The sequence below is a fragment of the Lytechinus variegatus genome, chromosome 17 (assembly GCF_018143015.1).
Source record: "Lytechinus variegatus isolate NC3 chromosome 17, Lvar_3.0, whole genome shotgun sequence".
Taxonomy (NCBI): Eukaryota; Metazoa; Echinodermata; class Echinoidea; order Temnopleuroida; family Toxopneustidae; genus Lytechinus; species Lytechinus variegatus.
In genome coordinates, this window is record NC_054756.1 from 28,775,535 (window position 1) to 28,793,582 (window position 18,048).

Below are 18,048 nucleotides of genomic sequence, written 5' to 3' on the forward strand. Positions count from 1 at the left end.
ATGAATGCTTCGCGCGATATTTCCGAAACCGCAAAAAGATAGTGTCGCGAAATTTCATTACTATTCTTTGAAGGCCCGCGCAAGCATCGCGACGTCAATTGACTTTTTACGAAACAATGTCATACCAAAAATGGCTCATTTGTATACCTTGTGTACAAAGTCCATGGAAGATGAAATTCATAAAAGGGTAATTATTTTTTATTATAATTGGTATGTTTAATCAATTTTTGGTTTTAATTTATCTATTGAATGGTCTGTAATAATGTCCATTCGAAAAAAAACATTGAAAAACATACGACGAAAGAACAAGGAAATACATAAGAAATTCTAAAAAAAAAGAAAAGCATAAGGAAAAAAATGATTTTCGCAATATTTCTTTGTGGAAACATGCCAAATTATTGTTGACGAAACGCCGACGTACGTAGCCTACGTTTTCTCTATTATTGTGATCATCCCTTCGAACGGATCACACTATGGAGACATCCAAGATCCTGACCCCGTCTTACAAAGAGCTAGGATTTATCCAATCTATCACAACTACGAAAAGTCGGCAATGTCAACATCTAAAACGATGTTTGTTCAAAATATATTTTAGATAATATAATGTACAGTCAGACATTCATGGTTTTCTTGAAAGTTCAGTGTCTCTTTTGTTTATAAACTTGCAAACTTCCTTGGAGGGGGGGGGTGACATGGTCGGATATCCATATAGTTCGGGTTGATCAGATCAATCGTAAGTCTTTGTAGGACGAAGCGCGAAATTATTTTTCCCACCGCAGTTCCAGACATCAATATGAATATTCATGACTTTCGTATTCGGACTACGCATGCGCGTGGTCTTCGTTTGCATTGCCACCAACACCCTCAAATTATACCCTTACATTGGCCTTAGGGTTAGATCGTTATCTAAGATCCAATTCTTAAACACTTATCAAAGTGCAATTAGAGAGAAGACAAAATACTAGGATATGGGATTTATTTTTTTAAATTTTTACATTTTATTTATTATTTATAACTTTATTACAACTCTGGTCCTGTCTTATGCCTACGGCCGACTAATGCCATGGTTAGCTCAGAATTGGTTAATTCAGAACTTTACGTTTACTTTCACAAATGAGCTTGGTAGCCTTACAGTTGTAGTTTAATAGGTCTTGTCCGTATACATGTAGAACTGATAACACAATTGCATATTTCGAGCACGGGAAATTACAAATGTATTAATTTGTAGAGAAGATGCTTATCGATTAGTTACATTTTGTTGATCAAGCGAGATTACTCGGCGATTGCAAAAGCTTTTAATTGCAGAGCAGCGCGTTTACATTCGCATGCATGTTTTGCGCACAGACGTGAATTTGTGCCTGACGTTAGACGTGAGTGTAGATCAGAGTGGTCTATCAAGATCTAGATACCAGACTAGATCTAAACTAGATTTATTTAGATCTAGGATTAGTTGTATATACGGACAAGACATGTCAGATCAAGGCTACCAATCTCATTGGTCTGTCTAACGTAAGTAAACGTAAAGTTCATCAGTCGGCCGCAGTCATTAGACAGGTCCAGATTTGAGATAAAGTTAATGCCCTAGCCTAGGCTAGCCATAGCCAAGGCTAACTTGTTTGCCTTGTTATTAATGGCAATTTTATAAGTGTTTAAGAATTGGGTCTAGATAAAGGCCTATAGGGTACCGGCAATTTGAGGGTGCTGATTCATTCATGTAATATAATATAATATAATATAATATGATATATAAACTTTATATATCTATTATATTATATTACATGAATTCCTGCGCTCTATAACTTCAAGTTATAGAGCGCAGAAACTATTCCACGAAGTGTGTATTCTACTGCGCTTTATGGGACTCCTAAAATATTTGTTGAATAGATGACATTCATGGCATGCAACGCACATGCGTAGTCTCATTTTGAAGACGAAAATCATGAATATCCATATTGATGTCTGGAACTGTGTTGGGAAAAATAATTTCGCGGGCGGGGCAGTTCTTTTCATTTACGATTTTTTTTCTTCTGCCGTTAGCCATGTCGGTTTAGTTATACCTGGTTGTCGGAGGTTATACCAGCTAATTGATTTGAGACTGAAATAAATTTTAATTACAACTTTACTTCATCTCTTCGTTCGAACTTGTTATTCATTGACTCCGTCTTTCTTTGTAAGTGGGCAGGCAAGACGGCGGGTAGCCACGGACCGTCTTGCAAAGCTTTAAGTCCCGCTACAAAAACGATCGGGACGAGGCACCCTATAAAATCCCTAACCGGACTTTTCGCATTTACTACGGAGAACACTCTCTCCAACGTATCGATTCCTTTTAGAATGCAATCAAAATCACAATGGAGAGCTTAGAGGCTTTTGTCGAAAGTTGCTGGACTGGGACAGCAGATCATCCGGAGATTCGCACCGGACGAACAATTACAAATATGTCGTTGTCCAGAGTCAAGAGATTCCGATGCTGTCTCGGTCCACCAAGTTTGGACACAGGCCTCTCAGCTCCTATTGTGATTTGACTTACACTTTCAAAGGAATTGGTGCGTTGTCAGTGTTGTCCGTAGTAAAGGCGACAAGTCCGGATAAGTCTCTAGGGAAGGTTCTTGTGAATAGCCAAACTATTAATTTGGTCTCCAAATAGCGAAAATTTGAAAAAAAATACTTTATTATGAAAAAGCATCTTTGTCCCTTTTACGGACTGCTTGGAAGTTTCACTGCATGAGATTGCAGTAATAAATATCATGTTTGCGTGAACTCCAAACTTCAAACCTTGTTTTCTCCATACTTGGTGAATTTCCTCTGCATTCATTCAATTCATTATGAGGGCTGTTATAAATTATATCTTTCTAGTTCAATGAGATGCGACAAAGATTTGACTATTTACCTTTGCACAACTCTTTTTATTAGACTGAAAATTAACCTCACATATGTATTTTTGCTAATTCTGATGATAATATAAACTTTTTTCCATGACATTTCGTGTGATACTGTCAATTTAACATATGCAATGCTCTTCCATGAAAAGGAAACATGGTCCACGGATACAATTCATAAAAAAGAAACAGTTAACGTAAAATACTGACTTAATGAAGGAGCTGTACAAGTGTGACACAACACATTATGGCTGTGATCACAATGTGTTCACATTGGAGACTACAATGAAATTTTATTACACGGTGGGAAGACATTTTTTCATACTGTGGCACCTCGACAGTGTGACTGTTCACAAAGGAATCACATGGCCGCTATGTGAATTTGTAATTCACACTGTTAAAATGCTAAATTTAGCAGTGTGAAGGAAAATTCGCAATGTGTTAGGCAATGTAAACACACTATGGCACACACTGTGGAAGATTCTATTCTTTCAAATAGGGACCTCTTTCGCCTTGCCGAGGAAACGATGAACACATCATTAGTACTCTCAACATTGCAATGCTTGTAAATATATTTTATTTTCATATTTTCATTCCCCCCAAATCTTATTAATTTTTCTCCGCTTCAAACCTACCAACTTGTCTCAAGAATTTCGTTCTCTTTTGAATCACTTTGCGTTAATTGGAACGAGCTACACTACAAAGTAGGCAGATCCGATGTATCCCGGATCCCGGATTTTATAAGTTTGAATCTTGGATGGCGATCCGTCAAGTGTGAATTCGCATTGGGATCCACCTTTGATTCTGAAGCAGAAAGAAAACATGGCAAACTCAAACTCGGGACTAGCACCGATAATTACAGATCCCAGTTCCTTTACGACATTCTTCCACTCAAAGTTAAGTCCCATCTGATCAGGCTGTGAGAAAACAAAACAAAATAGAATACAAACGAAATGAAAAATAAAATATATGGGTATGAGAATTAAAATCATTACAGCGATAATGAAACTTGAATAATATTAGAATATCCAGAAACCGAAGTCAGAAGGGTTAAAAAAAATAAATGATAGCAGGAGACACGGTAAATTTAATCTAACATTGCGAGCAGATCCAGTTCACCGATAGGGGCAAAATTTATCTACATGCAAATTTTCCCGATCGACCACTATGAAAGCTGGAATTTTGGGGTTCTATTTTGCAAGTTGGGAAAATTAATCCACTGAGCTACAACACATTCACACCTATAGTAGTCATGAAATGCATCTTTACCCTTTATAATTCAAATACGGCATTTCATTTTCCGGTCGTTGGGATTTAAGTATCATAGTACCCCTCTCTCGATATCTCTTTTTTTATAACTTATTTGAAATAGCTCCTTGGGCAATTACTTTTACATAATACCTAAAGTTACATTTCCCCTACGGCGGCCGTACGGCGAGTAAAAAAAAAAACCCTGCCGTTTTAACGTTTTTTTTGTATCAGCTACATATAGGTGGTTGAATAAAAATAAACATTAAAAACGGCTGTTTTTGACTCGCTGTACGGCCGCCGTAGGGGTAATGTGACTGAAGTAAACACGGTAAATGTTAGAGAGATACCTAAAAGGATGACATCTTGAAAATGTCATTGATTGATTGATTTTATTTGACAGGTAACTGAACAAGTACATGAAAATATGAACAGTAGTGTATACCTTGACATGATTGCCCATGAAAGCCGAGATGCCTTATTTCGATTAAAAACGGCTATGCTTTAGATTTCATTTATTCAAACAAAACAGAAATTCACACTTACTTTGTTTTGAGTGAGCAACCGATTTTGATGTAAAATCATTTAATTTATGTAATTATATAAAACCCGCTTTGGGTATTTATTGTATTCTTGTTTCACAATTCAAAATCACATTGCACAGGCAAGGGTAAGACATAGAAATATGACATGTATTCAAATCAAGTGAGACATTAACAAATAAAATAAAACTTACATCACATAAATGAAACGTTTTAATAGATTGCTATACTGCTTCTCACTGTATGCATATATATATATATATATATATATATACTTTTTTTTACATATTTGATTAATATTATAAAGCACATTCTATGGTTTTCATTACTTTACACCAAAACCATTTCGGAACCAATGCATTAGTACAATCTAGTAATGAATTATGACATGCATTTTTTGGAGGAAGGGGGGGGAGGGGGTAATAAAACCAACGATATGCCTTATTAATTCTAATTTGAAACTCTTCACGGAATTATCTTTTTTTTCAAATTATTTGGAAGATTGTTTCATACTTTCTGGCATATTTGGACATTTTTTTTCTCCTCGAATGTTTCTATCTTAGGGTTGGGTAAAAATACATTTAGGAAACTTGCATTTTTAGTATAAAAACTATGACGATCAAAGACCGTTTCATATTTTGTTTGTATGTAGAAAAACATACAACACGTACTAAGAACATGCAATACCTGTGTTATTATTTCCGTGGCAATACTTACAGAGTTCTCACGTACGTAGCCGTAATAGTCTAATTGCCCTTCCTTTTCTTGGAAGTAAAAACGGAGCCAGTTGTGGAAACCCGTAACGCTAGAAGTTTTCGTCTCGCCCATGAACACGTGTTCAAATCCAGACGAATCAAAGAACGGGTCAGATTCCTTCCTACTGTAATTTCCGAACCAAACCATTTTCGCCCACTCGCGGTAGTCAGTTTCATCTATGAACTGACCTGTGATATAAACAAAAATATACCAAAAAATGTACGAATTACATAATCAACCAATTGACCTTCCAGTGCAGACCCCATTTTCAGCAAGTACGGGAGGGGTGCTGCTTAGTACTGTCCGTTTGCTGTCTCCCGATTTTTTGTCAATATCAATACCGGTACAAACGGACAAAGAAAACTTTTTGCAGCATTGTAACTTTCATTTTACTAAATCTTTCTTATTGGTTTGACATTTACAATGCAAAGCTACTTCAAGTGTAGCCAACTTATTGAATATTATCATGTATGTCCCCTTTTCGTTAGCTCGCTTTTCTCCTCCATGAAATAAAAAATATATATATATATATATATATATAAAGTAACCATTAATTATCGTATTCTATAATCAACACGGGCAACCCACAATGTCAATTATGCCAGGGGTATTGACTTATCTAATATGTGTATAAGCTTATTTAAATGCAAACAAATTGAAATAATTTAGGGAAATTGTACAGTATAATCTTAAAGAATATTTAGCGAAGAATCGGAGGCAAGTATACTATCTTTCTAAAAGGCAAGCATTTTATAAAGCTAGGAGGCGTTGCTTCCCCGAATTATTCCCATCGAAGCGTATAGCACTCTTTATTAACTTGTTAGGCTTGTTATAGTTTAGAAAGTGCCTGTTATTTGCAAGATTGGGGTCCTGTACTTGCAAGTTAATAATAAAAATCATTAAGCATTAAGTTAAATGATTTCTCAAAGGGCAGCAAGCTGAGGGACGCAGGAATGCGATAGAAATGCAATAGAAAAATAAGGGAAAATAATAACAAAATTATAATTTTTGTAGCAAAGAATAAAATATGCACTGTAAAGTAGTGACCTCGAGCCGGATCCGAAACCGGCATCGGTGGCGGCTTTAAACCAGTCTATTAGGGGCCTAAGTTGATCGTGCTGGGGGGGGGGGGGTGCCAGAAGCACATCCACGAGATATCGCTTCCAATGGTGATGGGGCGTAGGCTGGAAGCCGGAATAGGTATATCCGATAAGAAATCGTGAAGCAAACACACAACGCCGCATTGGCAATGCCATATCGACATGTCACCGGCTTGTTACACCATGTAACCCATGTAACGTTGCACGACTCTTTTTCAAGCCAATAATTACTGTGATATCTTTGATTGCTTGTGTGTTTGATGTTAGAAATTGCACAAACTTAAGATTTCACACTTTGTACCACACTGTGATCAGGCAAATGGTAAACAGCAGGACATATATATTCCCATTATGGGTTTACACACAGTTTTAAACGTATGGTGTGACCCAGACGTAAGGTCTACTGTCTGTGATAATCTCATTGGAAATTATTCATTCATTTTATATCACCTTTGTCTATGAAGAAATCTGTGGTTGCAGTCATGACGTCAGATTCGAAAACGGCATCGAGAAACTCTTCAATTTCTTCTAGTTCTTCCAATGTGTAGACCTCCTCTTGTCTTGTTTCAGAGATATAGTTGTCCATTAGAGCAATAAATGCTTGATAGGTTCGACTGGAGAGGGCAGACTCATTCAAGCTGGTGAAAAGTCTAAGGAGGATATAATACGTAAGATCATCAATTTTGTACTTCCTCTGTATTTTTAATGTAGATTATTTTTTTCATAAATAAGGAACGTTAAGAAATACCTGGCAAAAAATGTTATAGCGCATGTTTACTTCCCCCCCAATAAAAAAATGGGGGGGGGGGGCAAAACGAGATTTTGCTCCCCCCATGTGCCCTCTAAAAGTAGAAAAATTATAGATTATAAAAAGGACAAAAGTAAACGATGAAGGCACTTTTCTGCCTAAAAATTGTCATTTCCATTGTCAAAAATGAAAAAAAAATCGCCACTGACGGGGCAATTACATATCATAGTAGGCCTCGCGTCTTTGGACGAACATGTCCCTCGGTGAAATATACCTTTCATAAAACCATTTTCATTTTATTACAGTGTGATAACGTTTAACCTTCTAATGAATACATTTCAGACTAAAAACGAATGGTAAATTGAAAATGGTTCACCAATGCATGCTGGCTGTGTCAACTAACAAACGCGCGGTCGCCCAGAAACGCTCAGACCGATCCCGAAATCACTAACGCGCGTGAACGCTAGTTACTCGAGCAACATGGAATCTATGTCATGGCTGTCAAGCCCAGAAACCATAACTTCTCATGGTCGTCAATGTCTCATATACTTGTTGCCTGTGTAAGTCATCCCTGAAATAGTAAGTATAGATTAATAAAGATATAGATTTAAATTATGAAAACTTATTTCAATTATTTCATTTTCAACTAAATATAAATTGAGTTAATACAATGATAACAAGTCAGTTCCCTAAAGAGAATACCAAGGTCATTTCAACTCAATACAGACATGATATCAGAAAATTACACACAGAATAATTTTGTGTAGAGGATAATAATTTATAATTTGTGAAAATGGTGAATCCCACTCGAAAGCAACTTAGAACTATCAACTGTCCACTTCCTTCCCTATCATTTTCACTTCTTCCTCTATCCACTTTTTTTGAAGCTCCACATGGTGTACCGTCAACCACATCCGCTTTTGGAATATAATTGTTTTCTTCTAAATAATGTTCCATAATGTACATTATGAACTGCGGTAGTTTGTAAATCAGTTCATGATTATTTACAAATGAATAATTCCTGGAATTTGACATTCATCATTTCCTAGTTATGGTCACATTTCCCCCAGAAAATATGTAAAGAAAAAAGAAGATTTGAAGGATTCATCCAAAAGTGCTTCCCAGCCATACAAAACATGCAAAAGGAAACACATAAATCGAGTTATGTTTTAAACTTTAATGATTTTCAGAAAAGTTTTCAATTGTATGACATTTAAGCTTGTCATATTTCTTTTTACTCCAGTTACAAGATATGAAACGTATTGCCCATGCATGGATAATCAGGGACTATCTGCAATGCTGATGTACGAATGATTTGCATAGAATGGGGATTTAAGTGCTTATCGACGTCTGCCACGTCGAAACAGTATGACATTTTAAATTTGAAAAGACAATCATTAGAATTTCTTTTGTTTCTGTTGTTACGCTTCTTCTGCTTAAAACACTCCTTGTTCTGACAGTAATTACTTGAAACTTATGATGATTGTGGTCTCTCGCGTCGTCCGTATATGTAAATGTGTCTATTGCATGAAAAAATGCAATTTCTGGTATTTTGAGTCAATAAAAGCGTAATACGTAATTTGATTGATCAGACATGAAAACCGCATTCCTAAGCAATCGTTTTGCGCGTAGACTTCATAAGTTCTCATAAATTATGACTATAGTCTTTCTTAGTAGTGAATTCTGTGTTTAATTCTCAATAAATTTATTTTGAATGATCTTAGAAACGCAACTTTTATACTCCATTTTTACACAAAGTCCTTACCGCGGGGGTCCCACACCCTATCCCGCTTGATCGCTTCGGTATCTCACGCTGTTAAAAATATTGTGCCCCCTTCGGGATTTTGCCCCCCTAAAACTGAAAGTGTTCCGGTGCGCCTAAGCATTTTAGAACTTGATTGAATAAGTCATCGAAAGATAATTGTAAATAGGTAATGGGCTCTAATTCCAATAACCTATTTCATTGTGAAACATATTTTTTGTTTGTTTTGTTTTGTTTTATTTATTTATTTTATTTTATTACTTTTTACTTTATCTTATTGTATTTATTTTTTATTTACTTTATATCTATTTACATTTTATGGGGGGGATTCATACATTAGAGCTTCCTAGAGTCGGAAAGGTTTCGTAGCCACTGCTGAGTTATGCCACCCATGTCAGCGTTGACGCAACCCTACGCTGTGTCTACGTCGGACTTCGTAACTGTACGTCAAAACTGGGAGCCTGCCTATCTTTGTGACGCATTATGGATATCTTTAAAGGAATTTTCGATCTGTATGTTTATTTGCAAACAGTTACGTGCATTTTTCATAATTGCCTGATTGTTGTTCACATCATACAAATGAAGTTTATGGAGAAAAACAACAGCGACATAAAGGGCATGCACATTCACCAGCTGGCTTGCGGTCACCTACTATGGAAGACGATATCATTTTGGGCGAATCCACGAGCATTTGCTATTTCAGGCAACGCTAGTTGTGTTTCGGTATTTTCAGTTTCTCGCATTGAGTTTGTGCAACGTAACCAGATTATCGTGACATATTAAGCAGTCATAAGGAACGTAGAAAGCACCTAGTATAAACCATAATGTACATACATGTACCATAATCTATTGGACTTATGAGAACGTAAATAACACATTCATGCCGCGCCACGTAGTGGCCATTTTCTAAATTGTTAGTTTAGCTCTAGCAGTTTACGTCTGAAAGAGGCTAGAACGAACACTTAGGATTTTTTTCTTTTTTACTGTAATCTAAAGTAGATATGGACTGATTGCAGACGACCTTACAGTTAAGATCATGGGGGTTTACGATTCATGGCAACAGCCTCCTAGATGAGAGACTTAACGACAGTGAAATGATTCGTTAGCATGTCTTGGATGACACAGCCGTGCCCAAATTCCCAAAATATGTCTATCCACGAATACACAAGGTACATCAAGGTCTTAATTTCCCTGTCGCACTTACAAACAAATGTGCCTATGATTATCGAAACTCACGGATCTGTTGACCGGTCGACGTCGTTTCCATCATCAACTAAAGCTTGTTTATTAATGACGTAATCGCTAGGGGTCAACCTGTTGACATCGAGTGTCCACAATAGTTCGGCCAGTTGTGTGATTTCTGATTGGTTGATGGGTTTGGGTGCAGTTCCTGTCAATGAAAGTGTTGGACATGTCTTTAATGAATATTCTGAAACAACGGCGAACCCTTGACATGAGACGTAATTACTTTTCCCAGTCCCCAGTTCCCAGTCCCAATGTCCAATGAAGTGGTTTTTGGTGTACACTCTATTGATACTAGACTATATGAAAAAAAATGAAACGTTAAATGTTCTTTTACCTAAAGATATGTTTTATTATGGCGTGGAATGGGATAACTTGTCCTTTAATCTTCAAATTCGAAATCTCTTGATAATTTTAAAACGAGTATGTAAGCGCCAATATTTTATTAATGTTTGATTATTCCTCTCATAGTTCTCTCTGTCGCCCTCTCTCTACCCCCATCTCTTTCGCCTTTCTTATTTTCTCTTCGTTTTCTCTTCCTTATCATTCCTGTTCAGGTAATGCTGTGATCTTTTATTTGTAAATTTATCTTTAAATTATTTGTAATTTCTTTATAATGATACATTTGATATCATTTTAATGTTGATATTGATATCAGGACCATGGTGTAAACAGACACTGGCTGATCGATGTTATTTCAACCTGACTAAATATGTTATGATAATTAAAATGTAATGTTATCCTACCAACTGGTCATACAACGATAACATGGGACCCGTTTCATAAAGAGTTACACCTGTTGTAACTTTGCCATTATGCTATTATGGCAACTACCATGGCATCAGGGCTCAACGGCCAATCATAATCATGGTTACCGTTGTAGTGTCTATAATGGCAAAGTTACAGCAGTGTAACTCTTTATGAAACGGGTTCCAGAACTACAAAGGGATAATTCGTAGCTAAACATTTCGGTGACATCATGAGTGACAATTGGCCTAAGGCTCACAGTAAAATCTTGGTTTAACCGATTTCAGCAAGTCGGTCAACAGTTCAGTGGCATGCTCAGAATTAATCATAATGAAAGTGAATATAATAATGGATTATTTTTTCCCGCGCAGCCCATATCGCGTTACCATGTTATGATGTTATGTTTCTATGCGCTTTCACTTTGGATATTATTACCTATGCTTGAGCCAAGTAAGCCCTCTACAACGCATAAGCATTTTGATGAATCTATTCCTACATCATCTATATCTTCCGGAGATGTGCTCTGGCTCTGTGGATAAGTCTCCAGATATTGAACCACATGGTTCAGGTTTCAAATCCCACCGCAGCAATCGCGTCCTTTCCTAAGGTATTTAGCTATATTTGCCTCTCTCTACCCAGGTGTAGTAAATAGGTATCCGGTAAGAAGAAATTCATTGCATGCTTAAGTATCTGATCAGGGCAGCCATACTAAAGCCGCGGTAACAGTAAGCGGAGCTTAGAAATACTTTTATTTCAAATCGCTATATGTTTTATATTTTTATTATTGCTATAACATCATGACCTCACAAGCACTAGCGTATCTACGGGGGGGGGGGCAGTCACAACTGATCCCTGGCCAGCTGACCTTTCCTTTTTTTGCTCGTCTATTTTCTTTACTGGTTCGTAATCCTTTATTTGTAGTTGAAGACCTTTTTTTTTGCTTGTCAATTTTTTTTGGCGGAAGAATTTGCCCCCCCCCCCCCTGTGGAAAATCCTACGTACGCTACTGCTCACAAGCATTAGGTCTATATACTCACTACAAGTTTACTTCATCTATGTCATATATAATCAATACGTAGTCATACCGTTGAGGCAGATTTCATTGTAATCGAGGCAGCAATCGCCATGTGTAACACAAGCACTGTTACATTGACAAGGCTGGTCTCCGTCAAACGGGTTATCACATCTCCCATCACATGACCCTGTTGGGAAAAATACATCAAATCATAAACATACAAATGATCATGGTCGCAAACAATATACCACTGTTGACTATTAATACTATCATGTTTGATAGGTAGTTACTAATGTAATCTTATACCATGGTCACATTTGCTCTACGGGTTACCGTACCATATAGGTGGTTTGAATTGAAATTAATAAAACGGCTGTTGTCGACTCGCCATAAGGCCGCCGTAGATCAAATGTGACCAAGGTATTAACATTAATAAAGTTGATTTTGTCACTGATACCGATACTGGTAGCAATGATATGAATAGTAAAAGCAATGGCGTAAATGATATTGGCAATTTTCATCACAATACACGCACAAAAAAAATAAAGCTACTACTACTACTACTACCACCACCACTACCACTACCACTACTACTCCTACTACTACTACTACTGCTACTACTACTGCTACTACTACTACTTCTTCTTCTACTGATAATACTAATAATTCTAATAATAATCATACTAAAAATACCAATGATGACAGTAATAATTGAGTTAGTTAATAGTTACAGTAATAGTACTGGGAGTTACAAATTTCAGCACCCCGAAGGTTCACCTCCCTATGGCAGATCCAGGGACGGAATGCAAGGGGAAGGGCGGGGGGGGGGGTAGAAGGTAGTTTTATCTTTGCTTGTCAGATATTAAGGACAGCTTGAAAAGCTGTCAGGAACGACTAATGATCCTTGATTCTGCTCAATCATACATTCATATTATGTAACTGACATAGCACCCAATAGTATGTTCCAGTTGTTCGTAAATTGTATGTAATTCACGAGCAGCTTTATAAAATATTCACATGAGATGCATAGCTGTAGGGGGTACTCACCTGAGCATTCCGATACGTAATCTGGACAGCAATTGAAGTACGTGGGACATTGGTCGTTGCACTGGCATGGTAGAGATGAATCATAGTCCGTACCACACCGTCCCTTACACAAATTTAAGTCTTACCATTTGAGAGAGAGAGAGAGATGGGTACATAGTATGAGTTAAAATATTATTATTATTATTATTATTATTGAAATAATTTTTCTATTCATGCTCTCCGCTTTATTTTGGCAAGTGAGAGAAAGGTGATTTGAAGAAAAACGACATGCCCCAGATTAATTCTATTAAGATAATAAATAATTAAAGAAAATTAAGATAATGAAAAAAGAAAAAAAAATCAGAAATAGCCCACTCCTCATAAATATATAGAAGATGAAATAAAGAGGCATACCTTTGGACATGCAGTGGTGGATCTTAGGGGGGTGGGGTAGGGGTTTAATTTAACCACCCCTTTGGCTGACAAGTAAAAAAAAAATGACCTACATTTTGAGGCAAACCCCAACTCACCTTTGTTTTGTAGAGAAACCTTTTTTGTTGTCTATTTTTTCGGTACAACGACCTTCATTTTATAGGAAAGAACGCTTTTTTGGCTTGTCAAATTAGTTCTCGCTGAAACTCCCCTCTTGAAAAAAAAAGAAAGATAGATCTGCCCCCTGGCATGTCATACGGGGGTGACAGGACAAAATTGTGAGTCAGGGTTAGCCCAACTAGAATATGAATACATTTGTTAATATATTTATGAAATTCAAACGTATTAATGTTAAACAAAAATACAACAAAAATAAGTTGAAATAGTTGGATATAGTGTAAGTAAATGCTTAAAGGGTATACATACTACCTGCAATGGCATGCACATATGAAATATAACACATATCTGCTCTGTGAATAATGTACCAAATAATGGAAATATAAAAAAACATAAAAAAATTACCTTCCTCAACACATTGATCTTCATAATCATCACAACAGTTGCCGGAATTTCCACATTGGTCATCACATTGGCAAGGGAGGTCAGGATCGTAGGCAATATCGCATCGCCCGTCACACGTCAATAGTGGCGCTACACCAGATCAAATGTCAAAATAATACAAAAAAAAAGCTTTCCATTAAAATCAGTTCAGGGTCAATGACCACAAATTGTATGAATATAGAGGTTGATATTAACGATTATAATTACAAACAACATTAAGTGACCATCAGCATGTTTTCTTTATCGGGAAAGTAGCGCTTTCCGCCTCGAGGAGACCTTTTAACTGCCTTGTTCAAGAAATAATTACTCGTGAATATCATAATTTGTTTTGCATTTCTTCAAGATGCTCTTTTATATATATATATACAATAAAAACTTTATTGGCAATGAAAGCATTATCTGCAGCAAAAAAAAAAAAGTTTGGAAATCTGAGTTTGGTCATTAATTTCTCCCAGCTCCCAATTTTACACAATGCATATTAGACATCATTCAAAAGATCGTTTAATATTCTTTACAAGGATGCCATGCTTGTTATGATCATTCCATCATAAAGTGAGCAGGATTTGATAGTTTTGGATTAGGTCTGAATTGAAAAGCTGCAAAACGAGCAAAAAAAGTTGGAAATCTCAGTTTGCCCATCAATTTCTCCCAACTCCCAATTTTACACAAAACATATTTGACATCATTCAAAAGATCATTTAATTTTCTTTAAAATGATACCATGCTTGTTATCATCATGCCATCACAAAAAGAGCAGGATTTGAAAGTTTTGGATTAGGTCTGAATTGAAAAGCTGCAAAACGAGCAGAAATAGTCATGAAGGGTCAATACAGAACATGATTCTTTTGTCTGTGTCAATAGAGATGAAAATCCATTCAAATCTAGCCCCTGCTTCTTCATTTTGTTATGTTTTGTTGTGGTTTATGTAGTGATGGCTCTGTGAGATGGTTTGAGTCGTGGTTTGAAATGCCCATGCATGTCTGTTTGTTTCTTATGTGTTTGCTTGTGCAGAGGTGAGAAACTCACTCATCACCACGGAAAAAAGAACAATGACCTTCAATTTTGTGTCATTTTGCAACTTTTGAATTTTGACCTTGGCCCCCATTTCAAGCGACTGCACCTCCATGTAAACCATAATCATATCATGTTTATGGCATCATTTTAAAGAAACTCAAATGATCTATTCATTGATATTAACTACACAATTCATATTTGCTAAATCCGAGGAGGGATTATTGACAAAAGTCAAAAGAAACCGCTAATAAACTCACTCATCACCACGGGAAAAAAGAACAGTGACCTTCAATAATGTGTCATGCTGCAGCTTTTGAATTTTGACCTTGCCCCATATTTCAAGGCACTGCACCTCCATGTGAACCATAACCATATCATGTAGGGTATCATTTTACTGAGAATTAAATAATTCATTCATTGATATTAATTACCCATTGATATCTACTAAAACCGGGGAGGGATTATCGATCAAAGTATTGAAATTATCCAGTTGTTGGATCATACACTCAGAAGAGACAAACCATGCAAACGGTACATCTGGACGAGGAAATGCACCAAGTCTTACCTCAGCCGCTACTTGACCAGGGGGGTGTTTCACAAAGATTTAAGTATGACTTAGAGTCGCACTTAAATACCGGGTTGCGTACGGTATGAAAGGCTTGACCGCATTGGTCAGATCGTCTCAAGAGGACGCGCACTAATGCGTATCTATCAACGAACGTAGAGGGCAGCAATACACAAGCGTGTTGCTCTAAGGAAGGTCAACTCCGCTCGAATTTTGTGACCACTCTAAAAAATAAGGGGGACTTTTCGGAAATTTGTCGAGTTGATTTTTTTCATTTGTTAAGTTCAAATATTTTTTAATGAACAATTATTAGATCGGTTATTCTGGGTAGAAATTTTAAAAATACTAATTTTATTTTTAAAGAAATTATTTAGCTTAAATAATCATGATTTTGACATTTTTTCTCATTTTGGAATATTAAGTCTATGACGAGGATCCCTCTTATCTCTTATTTTCCTCTGCTGAATTTCGCTGCACCACTAATAAATGCATAGACAACCACCGTAATAATCGAGGTCATTTTTCTGGCCTGGGTGCGGCGAGTCTGGGCCGGTCGCGTAGCTAACTAGTGACGTTAATGATGCGCTGGGCTTCAGTCGACTCGTCATAGATCTTCTAGCAACATAGACAATGACATCTAATTTGCCTGGTCTGATTTGAAGTGCAATTGTTTCAGGGCTGATGTTTATCAACGATGATTGTTCAAGGTCAGATTTCAAATTTTAAATTGCATTTGACTTTTAAGTCTATAAATCTTAATACAAGAAGCTGAATCCCCGAAATCCGGGTCTAATTTCAACTTCGAGTCCGAGACTATGGACGGCGAAAAAAAACCCATGCATCGGATGCATTGCATTGGCTGCGCGCTGCGCTGCAGCTGAGCTGCACAGCCATGCAGGCGCTGCGTCGCGTCGAAGGTCGATAATCATTGAGCAACCAAACTTCCAAAGCCAAATTAAAGCTTGAATAAACGGCCACCTATTCACATTTTCCCTGGTTTTCTTCAATAATTTCTAAGAAAATCAGCCAATTGAGGGAAATTGATTGCAATGTTACATCGTTTGCAGAGTGCCATCATCGTTTTGCGTTAGACTTAACCTTAGTTATAGATCTAGGCCTAGACTAGAAATGGGGGCTAGATAGATTAGACCATCTTAATTTCTGATTTTGGGCAGAAAGTAGACTTGATAGACAGCATCCATATCTTAATTTGACCATTGATTCTGTGCAATCAATGTTTAAAGACTTTTACATAATTTGTTTGCCATATTGCAATTGGTAAATTTTCCTGGGCCTGCATGGCCTGGGCTTGGCTGGCAGAACGCGTATTTTTGTTTTGAGAAATTTCGAAAGTGAAAGAGCAAAGTGACTGAGCTCGTGATTTTATTTTTATGCATTTTCTAACTGAATTTTAAAGATTTCATGCCTAACGCTAAGGCCTAACGGTAACTTGTCAACCATATAATCTTCTAGTTCTAGATCTAGACTTTACCCTGTAGGCATTTAACGGACTAAAAAAATCATAACCTCCTAGCGGCTAGCCCATGCAGGCTGGCCTTAATTGAACCAAACTTAGCTTGCATGGACCAACCCTCAAATGGTCTAGATTTAGGCGTCCTATACTATAAAGACAATGTGGAATTCGTCTGTTTTGAGTTGATTATTATTTTAGTATTTTTTTATTTCTTCATAGACTATCTCATACCAACAAGTCGTGCTAGATCTATTCTAGATCTACTTAGATATCCAGTGTGGAACAACATCTTCAACAAACAGATCGAGACTGGTCAAAGCATTTGTCTACAGTCTAGTTAGACAAATAAAGTTTTCTAGATCTTTAGACTTGGGTCTATCGATCAACTAGACAGGAATAACCGTCGTTTCTGGGGATTTATTCAACAATTTCTGACATTTTACTATAATCTCCATAGGTGAGTGAGCCAGCGCAGTTCAGCAGAACAACCAAAATACAGAGACTGAAGCTTTTGGTCTATCGATCAACATGATCAAGATCTAGGTTAGATGTAGACTTCACTTATTACTGATTGGAATGTATTTCTAAATTTATAAGTTTTGGGGAAAATGGTGAAAAGAAATGATAACATACTACTGATAGATACGTGAATAATTTTTTAATACCCATTGGCATTGCTGCCGGCTCTAATAAATAAATAAATAAATGAGTCACGGACTGCAGATAAATGCTGATCGACGCCTAGCAGAACAAGTACCAGTGCTAGACTAGGGGGTTGAAATCTAAGCAGACGACGGAGCATAATGTAGCTTAAGCATAGAATGATGATGGGTTCAGCGAAGAGCCCAGAGAAAATAAGGTGGCTATATTCAATCCCGAAATGCTTTGCGAGTGGTCACAAAATCGTCTCGGCGCAAATTACCTAATAATTATAGCCGTC

The 18,048-nt window shown here is 36.9% G+C and overlaps 1 protein-coding gene across 2 annotated transcripts in view; it reads right to left on the bottom strand.

Annotated features, from left to right (window-relative positions):
* Positions 1-2,978: 2,978 nt before the first annotated feature.
* The window catches only part of LOC121430945 (poly(U)-specific endoribonuclease-like), a 33,847-nt gene continuing 18,777 nt past the window's right edge, over positions 2,979-18,048 (bottom strand). For both annotated transcript variants that reach the window (XM_041628383.1, XM_041628381.1), the window contains 7 exons: positions 14,017-14,145; positions 13,084-13,203; positions 12,107-12,223; positions 10,269-10,422; positions 6,973-7,172; positions 5,384-5,610; positions 2,979-3,793 (listed from right to left, as the gene is read on the bottom strand). In XM_041628383.1, the coding sequence (XP_041484317.1) occupies positions 3,569-3,793; positions 5,384-5,610; positions 6,973-7,172; positions 10,269-10,422; positions 12,107-12,223; positions 13,084-13,203; positions 14,017-14,145 (1,172 nt within the window). In that variant the 3' untranslated portion in view covers positions 2,979-3,568. The remainder of the gene's footprint in view (positions 3,794-5,383; positions 5,611-6,972; positions 7,173-10,268; positions 10,423-12,106; positions 12,224-13,083; positions 13,204-14,016; positions 14,146-18,048) is intronic.